At 48.9% G+C, this 19,747-nt stretch overlaps 1 protein-coding gene across 2 annotated transcripts in view; it reads left to right on the forward strand.

Moving 5' to 3' along the window:
• The window catches only part of Fmnl3 (formin like 3), a 59,433-nt gene that overhangs the window by 37,002 nt on the left and 2,684 nt on the right, over positions 1 to 19,747 (forward strand). For both annotated transcript variants that reach the window (XM_041642730.1, XM_041642731.1), the window contains exons 2-23: positions 1,276 to 1,359; positions 3,663 to 3,743; positions 4,315 to 4,391; positions 7,193 to 7,276; positions 10,081 to 10,233; positions 11,339 to 11,447; positions 11,581 to 11,657; positions 11,836 to 11,929; positions 13,306 to 13,380; positions 13,483 to 13,593; positions 13,853 to 14,002; positions 14,406 to 14,507; positions 15,398 to 15,680; positions 16,086 to 16,154; positions 16,238 to 16,362; positions 16,573 to 16,775; positions 17,503 to 17,737; positions 17,866 to 17,934; positions 18,062 to 18,142; positions 18,235 to 18,364; positions 18,898 to 19,058; positions 19,574 to 19,675. In XM_041642730.1, coding sequence (XP_041498664.1) covers positions 1,276 to 1,359; positions 3,663 to 3,743; positions 4,315 to 4,391; positions 7,193 to 7,276; positions 10,081 to 10,233; positions 11,339 to 11,447; positions 11,581 to 11,657; positions 11,836 to 11,929; positions 13,306 to 13,380; positions 13,483 to 13,593; positions 13,853 to 14,002; positions 14,406 to 14,507; positions 15,398 to 15,680; positions 16,086 to 16,154; positions 16,238 to 16,362; positions 16,573 to 16,775; positions 17,503 to 17,737; positions 17,866 to 17,934; positions 18,062 to 18,142; positions 18,235 to 18,364; positions 18,898 to 19,058; positions 19,574 to 19,675 — 2,655 coding nt within the window. The remainder of the gene's footprint in view (positions 1 to 1,275; positions 1,360 to 3,662; positions 3,744 to 4,314; positions 4,392 to 7,192; positions 7,277 to 10,080; positions 10,234 to 11,338; positions 11,448 to 11,580; positions 11,658 to 11,835; positions 11,930 to 13,305; positions 13,381 to 13,482; positions 13,594 to 13,852; positions 14,003 to 14,405; positions 14,508 to 15,397; positions 15,681 to 16,085; positions 16,155 to 16,237; positions 16,363 to 16,572; positions 16,776 to 17,502; positions 17,738 to 17,865; positions 17,935 to 18,061; positions 18,143 to 18,234; positions 18,365 to 18,897; positions 19,059 to 19,573; positions 19,676 to 19,747) is intronic.

A 19,747-nucleotide genomic window follows, 5' to 3' on the forward strand; every position in this document is an offset into this window, starting at 1 on the left:
TACAGAGAAACCTGTCTCGAAAAACCAAATAAGTAAAATAGTAAAAACAACAACAACAACAAAAACGTTTTACAGTATGATCTTTCCCAGTTTGACTTGTCTCATATTATATATAGCACCTTTTACAACATGACTTATGTGTATATAGGTAGAATGTCAAAGAAGGCTTCATAAAACATTTATAACAATGAATATTGCCAGGTGGTGGTAGCGCACGCCTTTAATCCCAGCACTTGGGAGGCAGAGGCAGGAGGATCTCTGTGAGTTCGAGGCCAGCCTGGTCTACAAAGGGAGTTCCAGGACAGGCTCCAAAGCTACAGAGAAACCCTGTCTCGAAAAACCAAAAACAACAACAAAAAAAACAATGAATATTGATATCTTCTATTTAAATCTTATTTGCATTTATAAGTACTTTGTATTGATTTGTGGGAGCAAGTGTGCCATGATGTACTCAAGGGGGTCAGAGTTAGTTCTTGGCTTCCACCCTGTGGCTCTGCTCAAGACAGACCTGGTGGCAAGTCATGAGCCATTTCACTGACTGTTATTGTGCATTTTGTCTCGCTAGATTTATTCTCTAACCTTTAGTTTGAAAATATTGTTCAACAAAAATTTGTTGATGCTGGATAAGTGGGTCAGCAGTTAAGAGCACATTACTTACTGGTCTTGCTGAGGATCTGAATTTGGTTACCAGAACACACATCACGTGGTTCCCACCCTCCTGGCAATCTGGCAGCAGGAGGCTGTGATGTCCCTGGCGTTGTTGGGCAGTTGAATTCTTGTGCATATAACCCATCACACACACACACACATAGCAATATATAAATTCATATTGTTAATCATCTTAAAATTGCAACTGCTGTAATAGAATTTAATATAATATCACCTTTCTAGTTTACTTGTAGAAAACTCTGTCTATAAAATAAGTCCTTATTTTTTATGATATATTCCTTTCTTTCTATTACATTCAAACTTTCTATACTTTATGTGTTTGCCTTTTGTAGACAAATTCTTTATCTTCCCCTTTTTATATCTGATGTGAGGTATTGGATTTTAATTAATTGTTTAATAAATATATTTATATTACTAATGCACAGAAAAGAAAATATTGTTCAGCCAAACTTGACTGTTATGGTGGGGAGGCAGGGAGTACCCCCCCCCCCCCCTTTCTGTGCCACCTTAGCAGCAGTAAAAGGAGGGAGAAGAGTTCATTCCTTCCTGCCTTCCAGGTGAGTGTGTGGTGGGAGCTTAGCTTGCTGACTCAGGTTCTCTCCTCAGAGCTCCATGAACCTGCCTCCTGACAAGGCCCGGCTCCTGCGACAGTACGACAACGAGAAGAAGTGGGATCTCATCTGTGATCAGGTATGAGGTGGCAGTCTGTGTGATCGGGTGTGAGGTGGCAGTCTGTGTGATCAGGTGTGAGGTGGCAGTCTGTGTGATCAGGTGTGAGGTGGCAGTCTGTGTGATCAGGTGTGAGGCTGGCAAGGTCAGGCAGGAGGTGGCAGTCTGTGACACCTGGACGGAACAGTAAGGCCAAAGGTATAACTGCCGTGTTGACAGGAGCCAGCCTTGGCACGGGGTAAGCTAACTTTGTTCAGGGGGCTTCCTGGCTGAGATGACTGGTGGGCCTGAGCGCCAACAAGGGCTCCCAGTGGACAGTGATGCCGGTGGCCTATGCAGGTCAGCTGTGGATGAGGGGAGCAGTTTTCCCAGGAGACTGTTCAGCCCAGGACTGTGGCTAGCTATGACTACAGGCTGTGCTGAAGGACTCTTACTCTGACCCAGACGTGACAGACAGTGGGGTGTTTGTCCTGTCAACCACAGACTTGTAGGAGGGAGATGCCCCTGTCCCCGTGTAGCCGAGGACTGCAGCTTCCCTCGCATGGACAGTGTCTAGAGCTGGGTAGCAAGGGAAGGCGCTGCTTTGCTGCAAAGCAAGGTGTCATCAACACTCACTGCCTTTCTTTCCCTGCACACATGTGAAGGTCACAGGTCATGAGTCTTTGAATGCAAGGCCCAGCCTGTCTCTTGGTGGGTCTGGAAGGACCTGGCACAGAGGGTGGGCATTGTGTTTAAATCACACTCAGGTGCTGAGCTTTGCCATCAACAAATCTGTGGGGTTTTTTTCAGGCTCTGAAAAAAAAACCATAATAGCTAATGTTTGAGAGCTGACTACCTGTCAGGAATGACACACACAATAGAATATCTTGTTTATCCTCACAAAACCCCCTGATACACATGCTCTTTCAGTTAGAGAATCCACAGTCAGATTGGGTAAGACAAACAGGTGCTAGGTCTTTGCTAGCTATTTTCTTCTACTGTGCCCTGTGTTTACCCTGAGCTAGCATGATGATTCTGAGGTCTAAGTCCAAGCCTGGGCAGTGGTGGTGCAAGCCTTTACTCAGGAGGCAGAGGCAGGCAGATCTCTGAGATCGAGGCCAGCCTGGACTACAGAGCTAGTTCCAGGACAGTCAGGACTACACAGAGAAACACTGTTTCAAAAAAACAGAAAGAAAAAAAACAAATTTAGGAGTACTGAGGTCTGGCCGGGCGATGGTGGCGCACACCTTTAATCCCAGCACTCGGGAGGCAGAGGCAGGTGGATCTCTGTGAGTTCGAGACCAGCCTGGTCTACAGAGCTAGGTCCAGGACAGGCTCCAAAGCCACAGAGAAACCCTGTCTTGAAAAACCAAAAAAAAAAAAAAAAAAGAGTACTGAGGTCTAAGTCTGAGTTCTCACCAGGAAAGGATTTGGAGAACAGCAGTGTTGAAGTTCTTTACTTGATGAGTTCTGTCCTCTTGCCCCCCCCCCCCCACTGAGACAGGGTTTCTCTGTATAGCCCTGGCTGTCCTGGAACTTGCTCTGTAGACAAGGCTGGCCTCTGCCTCCTGAGTGCTAGGATTAACGGTGTGCACCACCACTACCTGGCAAGTTCTGTCTGGATCCCTGTATGCATCTCTTCCCCTGAGTTCTTCAGATAGCTTCTTTGTGGAGGACTTTAGAGGACCACTGCTGAGGGGTTTGTTGAGTCTCCTCTTGGGTGGGCCTGAATAGAGAAGACATAGTCCTGTGCTCTGTGGAAGGGCATTGGGAAGTAACCCAGCAGCAAATCAGCATTTGGTTGCTGGGGTCCAATTCCTGGTCAAAGCACAGACTATATACCTCCCTGAGCATAAGAACACAGCAATGCTAGCTGAGCAATAGCTGCAGAGTTTAGAACTACAAAAACTAGATTCTTTGGGACAAAGCTCCCCTCCCTGTGGCTTTCATAACTGTCTGCCAGTTAGCCATTTACATATTCCCTTTAAGTACTAGTCCCAGCTCTGCTCTCTGCATCTTAGCAAGCAGTAGACTCAATATAGTTTCTAACACAGAAACTTTGTTTCTAACATAGAGCTTTGCCATCAACAAAGCTAGGAGCATTGACTGGAGGAGGAGACCACAGCAACAGGTGGGATGTGCCTAGGGATCGGTCAGGGAAGGGAGTCTAAGGGTTGGATGATACTAAGCGACAGGAGACAACTGGAGGCTGAGTTCCTTCAAACTAAGCACTGTAGGCACTCTCCTTCCTTGCACCCTCCGTGGACTTTGTGTTTCTGTGTGTGTGTGTATGTATGTATGTATGTATGTATGTATCTATCTATCTATGCGTCTTTTTTTCACAGGAACGATTCCAGGTGAAGAATCCTCCCCATACCTATATCCAGAAACTCCAGAGCTTTTTGGACCCCAACGTAACACGGAAGGTGAAGTATGAGACGGAAAGGCCTATCTTACTGCCCTTCGGTGGAGTTTGGGCACAAACCTTTTGATGTGGGACTAAGTATTTTTGAATACTGGGAGTTAGATATCTGAGCTGTGAGGCCTAAGTGACTATCCATTACTGGAGGAAACGTCTGTGATTGCACATTGTACTTTCTATGTTTTCTTTTCTGCCTCTTTTATTTGTAATATAAAATTGGATAGCTACATAGCAAGATGCTGCACACCCTTTCCCCAAACAAACAACAGACAGACAGACAGACAGACAAGTTTGGTGGAGGAAGGGAGGTTAGAGACTCAACAGTTAAGAGAACTTGCTGTTTTTCCAGAGGACACAGGTTCAGATCCCAGCACCACATGGTAGCTTACAACTTCTGTAACTCAATCTCCAGGGAATCCAATATCCTCTTCTAGCCTCTGTAGGCCTTGCGTGTGTATGGTACATAGACATACATGCAGGCAAACACTCAGACAAAAATATAAACAAATAAAATCTTAAAGAAAAATATTTGACAGGGAATGTCTATCAAGTGACAAAAGATTCCATGTTTACAGAAGTTCAGGAGGAGAGTGCAGGAGTCAACCAAGGTCCTACGGGAGCTGGAGATTTCACTTCGCACCAATCACATTGGGTAAGTCAGGCCTGACCATCCCAGCCTCTCTCCCTGGCACCACACATAGTCTACCACACAGATTTTGGTGCCCTTTGTTGGTTTATCCTTCCTGCCATGAAGTAGGTTTTCCCTTGAGTAATTCTCAGCTCTACAGAGCTCTAGATGTGCCCTTTCTGGGGTCTCTACCCTTCAGCTCTGCCTACTGCTGACCAGTCACTTTTGGCAAGCCTGGGGCCTCTCTTGGGGTCCTGTGGCTTTGAGTAGAAGACATTCCCATAGCAGCTGAGACTAGAGTCTGCCTGTGGTCTGGTCCTGGGCCAAGAGAGGCCCAGCAAAGCTTGGAATATGAGAATATGTTATATTGAATAGATGAAACCTAGTTCCTAACTGGCGACTAGTTAGACTTTTTGGTGCACAGATTATTTACCTGTTTGTTAGAACAACAACAACAACAACCATAGTACACAAGCAGAAGAGGCTTCCTGAATCACCGAAGAAAGATGTGAGATACTGGAGATGAGGCATTGGCTGTCTCCTGTATTCGCAGATCCGTGTGCTGTCAATACATTGAGATCTGTGTGAGTCTTTCAGACCCAGTGAGGAGCCAAGTGGTGCCAAGGGAGCTAAGGGTTGATGCAGTGAGGTTCAGGAGAGGACAGTGCCTCAGTCCTGTGAAGCTGTTCCGCGAGAGCGAGAAAGGTGAACAGAACAAGGCAGAAGGTGTGTGCCTATGCAGAAAGGAGAGTGTCGTGGGGCCTCAATGAGTGGTCAGCAAAGGGGGAAGTGGGCTTCTGGGCAGATGCCAGCCTAAGTCCCTGAGCTTCCTGAGAGTAAGGTGGAAAGAGCCAAATGACATCATTAGCTTTTCCTCTCTGTCAAGGCAGCAGCCTACTTGTCTACCTCCAGGCCGGACCTGCCTGGAGCTCTTAAAGGGGAGAGGATGTCTGTATGTGACCAGCTGCAACAGCAGTCAGAAGGGAAGCAGCACAGGCGAGGGCAGGAAAGGGACAGTTCCTGGCGTTGGGAGCTGTGCTGTGGTAGCCAGAGCTTGGCTTCCACACCAGTCATATGTGACCCAGACATGGAAAGCACTGAGAAAGATGTAACCAAGCCCTCCCAAAAACTGTACAGAAGGAAAACTAGATAAGTTCCTCAGTTAGGCTATGTGCGTGTGGTTAAAAGTGATACTGGCAGTCCTGAGCACCATCTGGTACCTGCTCCGCTCCACTCCGCTCCCCTCCCCTCCCCTCCCCTCCCCCTCCCCTCCCCCTCCCCCTCTCCCTCTCTCAGGCGGTGATGTCGTCTGTGAGGGTGGGAGTCTGTGCTCCTTAGGAAAGGACCACAAAGTAACCATTTCCCATGATTAGCATAGTTCCCAGGCCTGGGGCTTCTTAGCAGTTGGTTCTCCTATTGGAAGTCCAGAAACAGCCTCAGGCTCCCAGGAAAGAGCTTAGTTGTGACATTATAGAAGCCCCCGCCGTCCAGTCTGAGGCTTCTTGGGTAGTTCTATGAGGAAGACAGAATCCTTTCTTCAGGGAGTTTGTCAGGCTAGTGAGGGGTCCTGGGGGGTTCTGCAGGAGTGAGTCCACAGGCAGTGGTTGGGGTTTATGCTGTTGAATGACACTGCCCCAAAGTAGGATTCCAGAGCCCTCTAGCTCTTCTGGTTCGTGTTGGTTTTCCTGCCTTGTCAAAGCGCCCTTTAACCTCTCCTTCAAAGTGTCAGTATCCCTAAAATAGCAGCGTAGACTCAGACAGGAAATGAGAAGGGGGTGGGGAGCTGGAGAGCAGACAGACAGGAAATGGGAGGCCTGTCGGCCCCCAGAGAGGAAACTAACTTCAGGCAGCTCCGGTGTCAGCTTCAGCTGGTGCTTGCTGCCAAATCAACCAAGCCTGGTGCTCCAGCTCCAGCCTCTCTCAGCTCCGGGTGTGGCTGCCCAGCATGGAACTGATGTCCAACTGTGGGGTAAAAGCCCTGCAGGGCAGATGGACACAGCTGCTTTGTGTGGTCCCATGGACATTCCAGAGTGAATAGAGCACTCAGGAGAAGAGGGGGTTTGTCCTGAGGGGCTTATGTCTGTGTGCAGTGGACAGTAGCCCTCACCAACTCTGCGGGCATTGACTCTTCACTTATAGTCCAGAGATGGCACAGTCTTTCTGTCTGCCCACCTGCCTGCCTTCCCACATTCTCATGTGACTGGGAGTCATGACATGCTGGAGTTTGAGTTTCTGACTGTTCCCAGCCTTTGTCGGTTCTGCCAGACTCCAATTGAACACAGAAATCACACAACCATCTTTGCTCATTGCTTCTCAAGACTGAACTCAGTAAAGAGCCCTTTGCCCCAGTAGGGAGCTCTGACTGAGATTTATGGCATTAAGGACTTGCTAGCTTTCTCAGACACAGCTCTGTGAGTGGTAAATGCTCTGGATGCCTCCCCGATTCTTTCGGCACACAGTGGGAAAGGACTTCATGTCTAGCATTGTGTCAGATCAAGGGGATACAGGAAATAATTGGGCTATAGCCTTGGCCCACTAGGAGAGACTGGCTGGAATCTTGTTGGCTGAAGCTCACCTGTGATAAAGCAAGTGGTATTGGAGATGCTTTCCCTATCCCTGGTTCCCTGGCTGTGGGAGACCCAGACTCGTGACAAAGTCACAAATGGATGTCATAGATTTTGGTTTTCAGGATTTTCTCAGCCTGACACTAGGTTCCAGTAGGATACAAGAGTGGACACATATTTGTTGCTAGATTGCTGGGTCAGAGCCCTCCACCAAACCAAACCAGTTTACAGACTCCATCCACTTGTCTCCTGTATCTGCAGGTGGGTGAGGGAATTTCTCAATGAGGAAAACAAAGGCCTGGATGTGCTGGTGGATTACCTGTCATTTGCCCAATGTTCTGTCATGTGAGTACCACAAGGGCTAAGGTTGGGGACCCACTGAGAAGCACACAGTTCCAGTCTGCTTAGAAGAAGCACCTGAGGGGTGGGGATACAGAGGAGATGGGGGTGGAGGAGAAGAAAGGATGAGATTCCAGCAGAGAAGATGGGAATGGGCAACCCAAGACAGGAGGAAGTAGTCCAAGTGTTATGTTGAGGTGAGCAGGCAAGACAAGGGACTATCAAGAACCAGCAAGGATTGGTCGGTTAGCTGGAATAAAAGGCATGTTTGGTGGAGCATGAAGAGAAAGTATGGAAAGGGAGCTTGGAATCAGAACCCAAATGATCCAAGTTCCAAAGTACAGGCTATCTAAGGAAATATCCTGGCTCCTCAGGGAAATGCCTTGGTAGGACTAATCCATTCAAAATTGAATATTCCATGAGGCAGCTTAAGCCCTGAGATGTGAAAGGTTTACTACAGGTCTGTTGTTGAAGAAGTACAGTGAGCATGACCTTTGACCTGAGCAGACAGATGAAGCATTTGGGAGCATTATCCAAACATCCTTTTCACAGGGAGGAAGGAACACTGGCATGGCGAGGCACAGTGACTGAGGGCTTTGATTCAGAAAGAGTTGGGTTGTGCACTATCTGTGGAACCTTAAGCAGCTTTGTCGTCCTCACTGGAAGGAGTAGATGAGACGTGTGCCTCCCACTTAGCATTTGGAACATGCTAGGCCTCCTCTTCTGTGGCGGCTGCTTATTGTTGATTTATTACCCAGATGATGGACCTGCCTGTAATTTCCAGACATATAGAAAGAAGGCTGACCATGATGGCAAATGAAGTTACCAACATGTGTAGTCTGACGTCCTAGACAGTCAGCCTGGGGAAAGCAGGTCCCAGCTTTGCTCTCAACTTCCCATGGTACCCTAGCATTGAATGTTCCTAGTCTGGAGAAGCCCCAGGCTTGAACCTTGAACCTTGCCTAGACCTTTGCCTTTGTGCTGTCCCTGCCCTTATGGCTCTTCTCTGTCCAGGGCATTTCCTTAAGGGCACACACTAAAGCCTCTCCCAGGTGTCACCATTCCCAAGTCATCCTCTTCAAACCTAGAGTAGGCTACTCTCCATGCAAATCTCTGCAGAACTCATACCTCATGGTCCTCCTGTCCCTTTAAATAATCTTTTTTTTTTTATAGAAAGAAATGGAAAAATTTGCTTAAGTGAATTTTTAGTTCAGAACATTTATAGTAAAAAGATGTAGATTGTTTCCCCAAATATGCCTATCTGTCTTGAAAAAGAAAACAAATTCCAGTTGCTCTAAACCAAGAATACACCAGATGTTTAATGTTTTGGTGTTGAGGGCAGTGCTTCTGAAAGGAAAGAGTCCAGAGAAGGAGAGAAAATGTTTTAGGAAGCCTTGCGAGGGAAGGGATGTGGCCGGACAGTTGGAGAGAAGGCATGCATTTCTGAATGGCGCATTTTCTGCCCGGGAGGACCATGGGTGATGGGTGCGGACTGCCCTGTAACTACCTCCTGTTGTCAGGACTATTGCAGCCTCCTTTATAACTTCCAGTGCCTGTGATCCTTCCTTGTTTTAGAAAGCCCCAGCCTTTGACACCGGGCATTCGTGTGGGGCAAGATGTCCTGTGGGAAAAAGCCTTTGGGAGATACACCCCAGTTTTAGTGGCTGCAGGGGCACAGGGGAAGAAGGACAGGCGGAACTGCTCTCAGGGTGTGTACTCTGGTGAAAAAATGTAAGGGAAGGCCCTGGGTGGTGTGTAATTTGAGCTATCCTCTTTGCCCTGAGCACACTACTTATGGTAAGAGACATGCTACAGGAAGTGCCCAGACAACACCGATGTCTCCAGCAGCTAGCACGCCCTGTCAGTCTCAACCTATGGTTTTCTTTCTTCTAGGGAATCTGAAGCTAAGATGGAAAACAGAAGCCCCATGTAGTCAGTCATAGAGAAACAGCCCATTAAGAGGGCTACTAGGCCTGGAGTATAGCTACTGGGGCCTCCTGTTGGCACACCAGCCTAGCAGGAGGCCTTTGGCTACTCCTCAGCACTAAAAAGCCAAATGAAGCCAGTCCAGCGCTAGGATGGGACAGGTGTACTCCCTAGGCTTAAAGAGCCAACTTTGACTTTTCAGGAACCCCATTACTTTCTTTTCAGGCCTATCCAGTTCTTGATGACCTAGGCTAACTTTAGAGTGCTCTGAATCTTTAAGCCACTGCCACTGGTCAGTGAGTAAGATCTGCAGCTGGCCTATTCCCCTATACTCTTCTTTGGTATAGATTTTTTAAAATTTTTTGAATTGATTTTTATTTAATGTGCATTGGCGTTTTGCCTGTATGTATGTCTGTGTGAGAGTGTCAAGTCTGGAACTAGAGTTCTAGACAGCAATGAACTGCCATGTGGGTACTAAGAATTGAACCTGGGTCCTCTGGAAGAGCAACCAGTGCTCTTAACCACTGATTCATCTCTCCAGCCCTTGGTATAGATTCTTTTTTTAAGTAGAGACATAGTGATTTGAGATGTCCCATTTTAGTCTAGGGGCACAGGAAGCCAGCCAGCCCCCACCGTCATAGGCCAAGGAGAAACCTGATCTCCTGCTCCCAGAACTGTCTGAACCTTCTCTGCCCTGCCTTACATTGGTAGCTCCAACCAGGATTAGGTCTCTGATGCCTAATTCTGTTTTCTCTTCTTGCTGCCCTTGCTTTGTGTTGCCATAGAGGCCTGAAGAGTGGAGGGTGAACTTGCTGGGGGCTTGGCACAGGATTTCTCTTGTGTATGTGCCTGTGTGTGCGCATGTGTGTCCTTTCATGCTCCAGGTTTGACTTTGAGGGTCTGGAGAGTGGCGATGACGGTGCATTTGACAAGCTCCGGTCCTGGAGCAGGTCAATCGAGGACCTGCAGCCGCCCAGCGCCCTGTCGGCCCCCTTCACCAACAGCCTCGCTCGCTCTGCGCGCCAGTCCGTGCTCCGGTATGTGTGCGCTTACTCTGCCCACCTGCATCCCACCCCAGCCCTGATCCAGGTCTTGGTAACCCGGTGAGTGCTCACGCTCCTCCTTCACTCTTGCTTCCAGGCTCAGCTCTCTTGCCCTCTGCCTGCTCGCCTGTCTCTGATCTGTCCTCTCTGTCTCCCTGACTCTGCCCAGCAGTCTGTCCTGGGTAAGTACATGGTCCTCAGCTGTACCACCCCATCTGACGTTCCAGCTTTCCCCTTTCTCCAGTCCTCACTCTCTTTTAGCCATTCCTTCCTGACTTTGGGCAGGGCTTGGGCTTTGCTGGCTGATTCGGCTCCTGCCCTCGTGAACACTCACTCTTCCCATCAGTGGCTTGGAAGCCAGCCCTGGCTGCCTGCTGCTCCATCCTTTCCCTTCAGGTCTTTCTAAGTTGTGCTTTCACTTGTCTGTGTGCTCGAGAGCAGTCCTGTTGGTGAACCGATCCCTTCTCAGAGCCTTTTAGTTTAGAGGCTGTCCTTGCACCTCATGGCTTTCCCTTTAGCCTTTCTTCTTCCACTGCTCTGCTTCTCTCCTTGGGTTTTGTGTCTTGCACACTGCTCATCATTCTGGCCTTGCAGGAACAGATTCCGTTCCTGTTTCCTCTTCTCACAAAACGTTAAGGCAGGGGAGGGATGATACAAAGCAGGCATAACCCCCAGCCTTGGTAAGGCCTATGTAGATCTGCTCTGCCTTTGCGGGGCTTACGAATGAGACTAGAGCAACGACGCACCTGCCCCACTGGACATGCCAAAGTTGTGTTAACTAAAAGTGAGAGGAGAGAAATCTCAGGTGCCTGCTTTGTGATCCATCCCAAGGACTACAAAGTTCTCAAAACATTTTTGTATTTCAGAGGGTTAGCATAATTTTGACAAGAGTATAAAGCTAGGGTCCGGGCTAACAAAGGCCTTTACTAAGGAGGTGAATAGAAGCCGACTCCCCTGCCTCCTGCTGTCCTGGAAGTTGGTACAAGGTCCTCTTCCCTCACCCCCATTTCTTCTGCTTCGAAGGGGCAGCTTGGTGTCCTAGAACCTTCACCAGCAAGCAGTCTTGTCCCTTACCTGATTACTTGTCACTATCCCCCAGGTACAGTACTCTCCCTGGCCGCAGGGCCCTGAAGAACTCCCGCCTGGTGAGCCAGAAGGATGATGTCCACGTCTGTATCCTTTGTCTCAGAGCCATCATGAACTATCAGGTAAGAGGTGATGCTTCATATGTTAAACCAAAAGAGCAAAGCACCAGCTTGTGAAAGAGAGGTTTGCTAGTGGGAGACCTGCTGGCTTTCCCTTTCCCACCATCGAGGGCCCCTCCTATCCTTTCCTTTGCAGTATGGCTTCAACTTGGTCATGTCCCACCCCCACGCCGTCAATGAGATTGCACTTAGCCTCAACAACAAGAATCCAAGGTGTGTTCCTTCCTTCCTCATTATGCCCAGGTATCTGATGATCCTGACTTGTCTTTGACAAGCCCTGCCTGCTTTGGGGTCTGTTAGTCGGGGTCTCTTCTGCTGGAGAAGTGTCTAAGGATATGAATTGTGGTGACTTGGATGAGACCTAGGATGTTAATCTTCTTTCATCTCTTAGGACCAAAGCTCTGGTCTTGGAGCTGCTGGCAGCTGTGTGTTTGGTGCGAGGAGGTCATGAAATCATTCTTGCTGCCTTTGACAATTTCAAAGAGGTTAGTCTCCTGTATGCTCCACACACAACCTGTGTGTGTGCGCGCGCATGTGTATGTGTATTAGAGAAAAATATGGGGGTTCCAATTACTGGGATCTCTAGTGGTTTTAAAATAACTGCTTGACTGAGCAGCCTGCTTCAAGCTAAAACAAAACCAGAGTTTTTTAGATCTTGTTCCACGACACCGCGAGGTTGGCCAGTTAATGACACTCTGGGACAGACTGAAGTGTCCTAACCTGATACTGTCAGAATTACCAAAGGAGTGCGTTGAAAATGCAGACTTGGGCTGGAGAAATTGCTCGATAATTCAGAGCCTTTGCTGACTCAGTTTCCAGTGATTCACAACTGTCTTTAGTTCCAGTTCCAGAGGATCTGGTGCCCCCTTCTGGCCTGCACAGTCACCGTATACACATGCATATACATTTATGTAGGCAAAACACACAATTTCTTTTTCTTATTTTAGGCACAGGCTCTACTCCTGACCCACTGGAGCAGAGCCTGGGCATTGTCTTCACTTTATAAGACTCCTCAAGTGGTTCTGCTGCAGTGAGCCCCCAGGTGGAATCCAAAGCAAGTATATTCTCAGGGAAGAAGGCTAGTGAAGGAAGAGAGAACTTGTGTGCGGAATTTTCCCTTCCTGAGGTTTACCTCTGAAACCCCAATTTGCTTGAACATGGGATTCCTCAACATCCAGCCACAGCTGTGGTCCCACCCCTTCCTCCTCTCTGGGCCTCTTCCCTCACATCCATTGTTTAGTTCAGGAAATAGCTCTTCCTCCCTAAAGTTCAGAAACTCAAAGAGCCCCTGGACCCTTTTCAGCAGAGGGCTTTGCTGCATACCGACTCCTCCTCGTCCCCCTGGGGCCCAACCTCCTGCCGCAGCCATGGCTAGACTCCTTTCTTTCTCCTTTTCTTCCTTCTGTAATTTCCCAGCATAGAGCTAAATCCTAGGCTGTACTGGATTCCCTCAGTGTGGTGGAGGGTCAGAGACCCAGGGCCAGATTCCAGGTCCTGGGTTTTCTTCTGGTATCCAAATGGCACAGTCCCTAGATAGAGTTATGGTTAATTTACTATTATTTTATGATATTTACTTATATATTTATTTGGGTATCTTTTGTTTGTTTGGTTGGTTGGTTATATTTTGTTTTTTGAAGACAGATTTTTACTTTACAGCCCAAGCTGACTTCAAACGTATGGCAGTCCTGCTTCAGCCTCCTGAAGGCTAGCTAGGAAGTTAGGTGCAGACTGCCATGCCCCACTGAGTTGTGGCTAAACTTGGTCTGAGCTGTGCCTTTGCCATCATGTTCCTGGGAACCAGGGTTGGGGGTTTAGGTTCTGCATGGTGCAGATCCTTCCCTGAGAATGTTTGCACATTCAGGTGTGTAAAGAACTGCATCGGTTTGAGAAGCTAATGGAGTATTTCCGGAATGAAGACAGCAACATTGACTTCATGGTGAGGACCTGGGCCTGGGACAAGTGCATGCCATGCCGTTGAGGCTTTCTGCTACTTAAGTCACACTAACAGCGTGTTTTGAGAGTTGGCTTCTCCCCCCAGGTGGCCTGCATGCAGTTCATCAACATTGTGGTGCACTCAGTAGAGGACATGAATTTCCGGGTCCACCTGCAATACGAGTTCACCAAGTTGGGGCTGGAGGAATTCCTGCAGGTAAACTGGCTAGGGTCTTGGAGAGGGTCTCTTAAGGGTAGAGAATCAGCTTAGGCACAGCACAAAAGGCCTGTCTCCTTTGACCTGGAATAGAAGCTGTTTTGCCAATGTTTGTCTTCCCAATGAAGCAGCTCTATCAGGGCCAGCCAGGCATCGGGAACAGCTGGAAGACCCTGGTTACATGCTCTCAGAGGTAGTTATGAAGCAACGATGCTTTCTCGGGCCTACACTGACTCCCTGCTACTCTGTATTTCCCTAGAAGTCAAGGCACACGGAGAGCGAGAAGCTGCAGGTGCAGATTCAGGCATACCTGGACAATGTGTTTGACGTAGGGGGGTTGTTAGAGGATGCTGAAACCAAGAACGTAGCCCTGGAAAAGGTAGAAGAACTGGAAGAGCACGTGTCCCACGTAGGTATCCTCACCTACCAGGCAGTCACTGTGGAAGGCTGGGAGGATGGGCACAACTAGGTTCCAGGAATCCTGCCTTCAGATTGACCTACAGGAAGGCTTTAGAACCACTGAGTCTCTAGACCCAGCTCTGGCCCAGGGCACTGGACAGTACTCACTAGAATGTGCTAACATCCATGGCTGGGTATAAGATGGTCTTCAACTAGGGACACACTGCTACCATTTGCCTTCTACTTGTTGCTTTTCATAGTATCAGGACTCCTGGTCCCTGAGAGTGATGTAGGGAAGCCACTTGAATAAATTGCCTTTTGGGCATTGCTTTTCAGGTCCTGGTATGGCTCCAAATTTATACTGAGTGTTCAGGCTTGAACACAGCTTTGAACATTGCTTCTCCATTTTATAGCTCACAGAGAAGCTGCTGGACCTGGAGAATGAGAATATGATGCGAGTGGCAGAGCTGGAGAAGCAGCTACTACAGCGGGAAAAGGAGCTGGAGAGCATCAAGGTGCCAGTGGGGGAGGGAGAAGTGGGGAGACTGCAGCTGACCTGGGTTCCCCTTCTCACCAAATCGTGTCCAGGATAGAAACTGATTTATCCTCAAGGCACTCAGGCAAGGGGTAACTGGTGATTTCCCCTTTTCTATCTGGAGAGAGAAGTTGAGGCTAGGGTTGGCCAGACACAGAAGAGAATGGGAGCAGCCATCCTGCCCACTTGCTGGCTTTTTCTCCACATCTCCTTAGCTCTGACTACTGAGCATCGTCAAAGTAGCCCAGGTCTACTTATTAGACAGGTGTCCTGCAGGGCAGGGTTTCTCTTGGTTCAGTCTCTTGTGTTCTTGTGCCTAACTTAATAACTTAGTTATAGAGCCATGCCACAAACTCCTTTTTCTTGCAGAAGAATGATTGTGTTGTACTGAGCTCAGCTCAGTGTGTATCTGCTCCTCTCTACTAAGTACTATATAAGGAGCTAGGGGGGATACAGAGCTCGCCAAGACAAGGCTTATCTATGAGCTTTCCATCTGAGCAATTATCCACAGCCAGAGAAATAAAACTAATAATGAAGAGTTAAGATCTGTGGAGAGAGCCGCTGTGCCCATCTGGCAGGGGACCAATGAGACTTTCAAATGTGGGGCCTCCTTTTCCTTGAGCCTTGAGGGTCCTCTGCAGTAAGAACAGACTTGAGCAGAGAGAATCTACCAGAATACCAGTGGAAGCTAGCTGACTCTTCCTGCTTCTGCTTTGTGTTCTCTGACCAGATCTCTTCTGTTGTGAGCCCCCTCCCTGAGATGATGACCCTAGCTCCTAGAGGGTCTATTGGGTAGGAATTCTGACTCTGTGGAAGTGATTGTTGTACCCTCAGCCCATTCTTCCTTCAATGTTGCTGTCTGCCTGCTAGGAGACATATGAGAACACGAACCACCAGGTGCATACTCTCCGGAGGCTCATTAAAGAAAAGGAGGAGGCTTTCCAACGCCGGTGCCACCTGGAGCCAAGTGCCCGGGGCCTGGATTCCGTGGGTGGTAGCGAGGCCCTAGCCAGGATAGGCCCTACAGAGTTGAGTGAGGGCATGCCACCCTCTGACCTGGACCTGCTGGCTTCAGCCCCACCTGCTGAGGAGGCCCTTCCTCTGCCCCCTCCACCAGCTCCGCCTTTGCCCCCACCTCCTCCTCCACTACCAGGTAACTGGGACTTCCAAGCCGAGAGGGGCAGGTTTTTGTGAGACCAAGACTCTAGTCTCAGTAGCATCATTTAATGGCTAGGAGAATAAGTCAGGATGAGAAGGCCAAGGGAGGACCAGAATTTGGGGAAGCAGATGAAGGAATGTTGAGAGCAGGTTTTGCTTTGAGGATCTCTGAGTGCTACTCTTAATTACTCTGAAGGTAGCAGAGGGCTAAACTGTGGCAGAAGACACTCCATCAGTGATGCTAGTCTCTGTCCTCCTTCAGGAGACTTCTGGGATTAGCCTGACCAGACTTTCCATAGCATTCCTCTCTGGGTCTCTAAGGACAGGTCAGGCAGGCAGAGTTTGAGCAGCTTGGAAGAATTTAGGACCTTTGGGTCACTGGCATTTTTTTCTTCCCCAGACAAGTGTCCCCCTGCCCCACCTCTCCCTGGTGCTGCTCCTTCTGTTGTGTTAACAGTGGGCCTGTCAGGTGAGTATCCTCAGGGCTCTGGGCAACGCTGATGGAGTTTTTCCTTGGCCCTTGCCTTATACCTGTCCCCCTTCCAAAACTAGCCATTCGCATCAAGAAACCTATCAAGACAAAGTTCCGGCTGCCAGTCTTCAACTGGACAGCACTGAAACCCAATCAGATCAATGGCACTGTCTTCAGTGAACTTGATGATGAGAAGATCTTGGAGGTGACAGGGTTCTGGGGTCCAAAAGGGTGGGGTTGGGGTCTGAGGACCAAGATGTCCTTACAGCCAGATCTTCTGGTCTTGGAAAAGCTTTTAGGCAGAGCAGAACTGATACTATATCAGCTTTAGGGACTGTGACTGGGTCCTTGCAGGGCACGTGGCAGTGGGTATTGTCATAGTTCGAGCCTTCAACATCGTCTCTACTTCTGCCAGGACTTAGACCTGGACAAGTTTGAAGAGTTATTTAAGACAAAAGCCCAGGGTCCTGCCCTTGACCTCATCTGCTCCAAGAATAAGACTGCACAAAAGGCTGCCAGCAAGGTGACCCTTTTGGAAGCCAATCGTGCCAAGAACCTGGCTATCACCCTTCGCAAGGCTGGGCGCTCAGCTGAGGAGATCTGCAGGGCCATCCACACGTGAGGCTCCCACTAACTTGGCCCTGGTTCCCAGACAGCTGTTACCCCAGTTATCCCACAGCAGTGGGTTCTCCTAGATTCCAGGGTTTCTGACAGGACTTGTTCACACATCTCAGCCATCCACTGACCTGAACAGAGCATACTGACTCGAGAACTACCCATTCAGCCCAGAAGGAAGAAGTGTGGTAGGAATGGTGTAGACAGGGATACGTTAGCAGAGCAGACAGGAGAGCCACTGACACCGAGGGAAGGCGTTCCCAGGAGGGTTCTTAACTAAGACGGAAGGACCTGGTGGAAGCAATATGATACTGAGTACTGAAAATGAAATCTTCCTTTAGTGTGGAGGCCAGGCAGGGTAGTAAGTGGGCAGAGGTCTTGCAGGCCATATTCAGGTTGGTTAAACTTTACCATAGATGCAGAGGGGAAGACACTAAAGGACTTTAACAACAGGAGCATGAGGGTCAGGCATAGTCTATGTATCTGTAATCTTTGCTTTTTTGTAGCAGAGGGAGGAGGCTCACAAGTTTGAGACCACCCTAGACTACATAACAAGATCCTGTCTGAAAACGAACAACAGACACAGATTATCCCCTAGTATTGTTAACATTATGATAGATGAAGCAATGTCTTTACATCTGGCTATGTCCTGTGTATTGTTCCCCAGTCCTTCTAAGGCCGAGGGAACATGTGGACAGATGTCAGACCTGAAGTGGTTTTCTTCCTACAGGTTTGACTTACAGACATTACCTGTAGACTTCGTGGAATGCCTGATGCGCTTCCTGCCCACAGAGGCTGAGGTGAAGCTGTTGCGGCAATATGAGCGTGAACGGCAGCCCCTGGAGGAGCTGGCCGCTGAGGACCGCTTCATGTTACTCTTTAGCAAGGTGGAACGGCTGACCCAGCGAATGGCTGGCATGGCCTTTCTGGGCAACTTCCAGGACAACCTGCAGATGCTCACACCGGTACAGCCTCTTCCCTAACCACTTTCCACTGCTATCACTAGTCATGTCTGCTGTCCGTCCTTCTGGCCCTACCCCTTGACTTTATTCTTCTCCCGGCCTGGTGACTCAGTGTTCATCTTGTCTTCCAGCAATTGAATGCCATCATTGCAGCCTCTGCCTCTGTCAAGTCCTCACAGAAACTGAAGCAGATGCTGGAGGTTGGGAAAGGGAGTGGCGGGGGTGCTGGTGGTTCCCAGGGGTCCTGGGTGGGTTCTAGTGCTACTATACAAAGGAGGAAGTCCTTGGAGCTTCTCATGACCCGCCTTCCGTGCATCTTATGAACAGATCATACTTGCATTGGGGAACTACATGAATAGCAGCAAGCGAGGTGCTGTGTATGGCTTTAAGCTCCAGAGCCTGGATCTGGTAAGATGGTGGGAGCAGCATGTGCAGGAAGCCTGGAACACCAGTGTTAGAGCTAGGGTGCTTAGCTCTCTGTTGCCACCACTGCCTTCCAGCTGCTGGACACAAAGTCCACTGACCGGAAAATGACACTGCTGCACTTCATCGCCTTGACAGTGAAGGAGAAATACCCAGACCTGGCTACCTTCTGGCATGAGCTGCACTTTGTGGAGAAGGCTGCAGCAGGTGAGGGCTCCTTGCCTCCAGCCTGGGGCAGTGTCAGGAAGCTGAGCAAGAGGAACACCTGGGCTCATTTCTGGCTTTTGTTATCTTACTACTTCAAAGCTTTCCGCTAAAGCCGTGAGCAGGGGCCACTCCAGAGGGAGCCTTCCTCTGAGCTCAAGTGGGATCAGGCTTCCTTAGGCTGACCCAGAGATTGCATTTCTCTACCATTTATGTGATATGGTTAGAAAACTATAATTATAAAGCCCCCTAAATACATACAGTACTGCTGTTTCAGAACAGAAACCCATGAAAAACTACAGCAGGCCCAAGGCAGCTCCAGCTTGGAGATGAGCAGTCTCAGTGGTTTGCCTTCCTTTGCTACCTTGTCCTTTGGGCTTATGAACTCTGGCCCTCCGTTCTTTCCCACTGCTGAGAGAGCTTAGTCTGCTTGACATGGACTTCTCTACATGTGTGTCACTGGAAGTGTATGCCATGGGGGAGGATAAATTTGCTGTAGTCCTGAGCAAGCCTCAGCCAGACATCTTGGTAAATAGTGTCCCTGGAGAACGTGCTGCTAGATGTGAAAGAGCTGGGCCGGGGCATGGAGCTGATTCGGCGGGAATGCAGCATTCATGACAACAGCGTCCTTCGAAACTTCCTCAGCACCAATGAAGGCAGGCTGGACAAGCTCCAGCGTGATGCCAAGACTGCTGAGGTGAGCAAGGAATTGGAGTAGGCAACAAACATCTAGGACAACAGTTTCAACCTGTGGGTCATGACCCCTTTGGGGGGGTCCAACAACTGTTTCACAGGGGTCGCATGTCAGATATTTACATTATGTTTCCTAAGAGTAGCAAAATTACAGTTACGAAGTAGTCATCACAACACGAGGAACTGTATTAAAGAGTTATAGTGTTAGGAAGGTTGAGAACCACTGGACTAGAGCCGAGATACTAAGGCCACTTCATGTCAGCATCCAACTGCAGTTCCACCAGGCAGCTAGCCAGCTGTTAGAGAACATGAGGTGGGAGTCACAAAGGACTTTAAGGATAGCAGCAGACATCCATGTCTGGAGTTATGACTCTTGGGAACACCCATATTCTCTCTGGTTTCTCCCTTTGGCCAGTTTTTTTTTTTTTTTTTTTTTTTTTTTTGTGGGCCTTCTGTCCATGTGTGAGCTGAGTTTCTACCCACCAGAATGGCCCTTCTGTCTGCCCCTTCCTTACCCAGGAGGCCTACAATGCAGTTGTGCGCTACTTTGGCGAGAGTCCCAAGACCACACCTCCTTCTGTGTTTTTCCCAGTATTTGTCCGATTCATTCGTTCTTATAAGGTAAGCTGAAGAAAAGTTTCTTCTAGAGGATTAGTTGAGAGAAAACCTGGGCTTCAAGTCTGAGTCTTTCCA

The sequence above is a fragment of the Microtus oregoni genome, unplaced genomic scaffold (genome assembly GCF_018167655.1).
Source record: "Microtus oregoni isolate MIOR12 unplaced genomic scaffold, Mior012 000077F_ref0000221, whole genome shotgun sequence".
Taxonomy (NCBI): Eukaryota; Metazoa; Chordata; class Mammalia; order Rodentia; family Cricetidae; genus Microtus; species Microtus oregoni.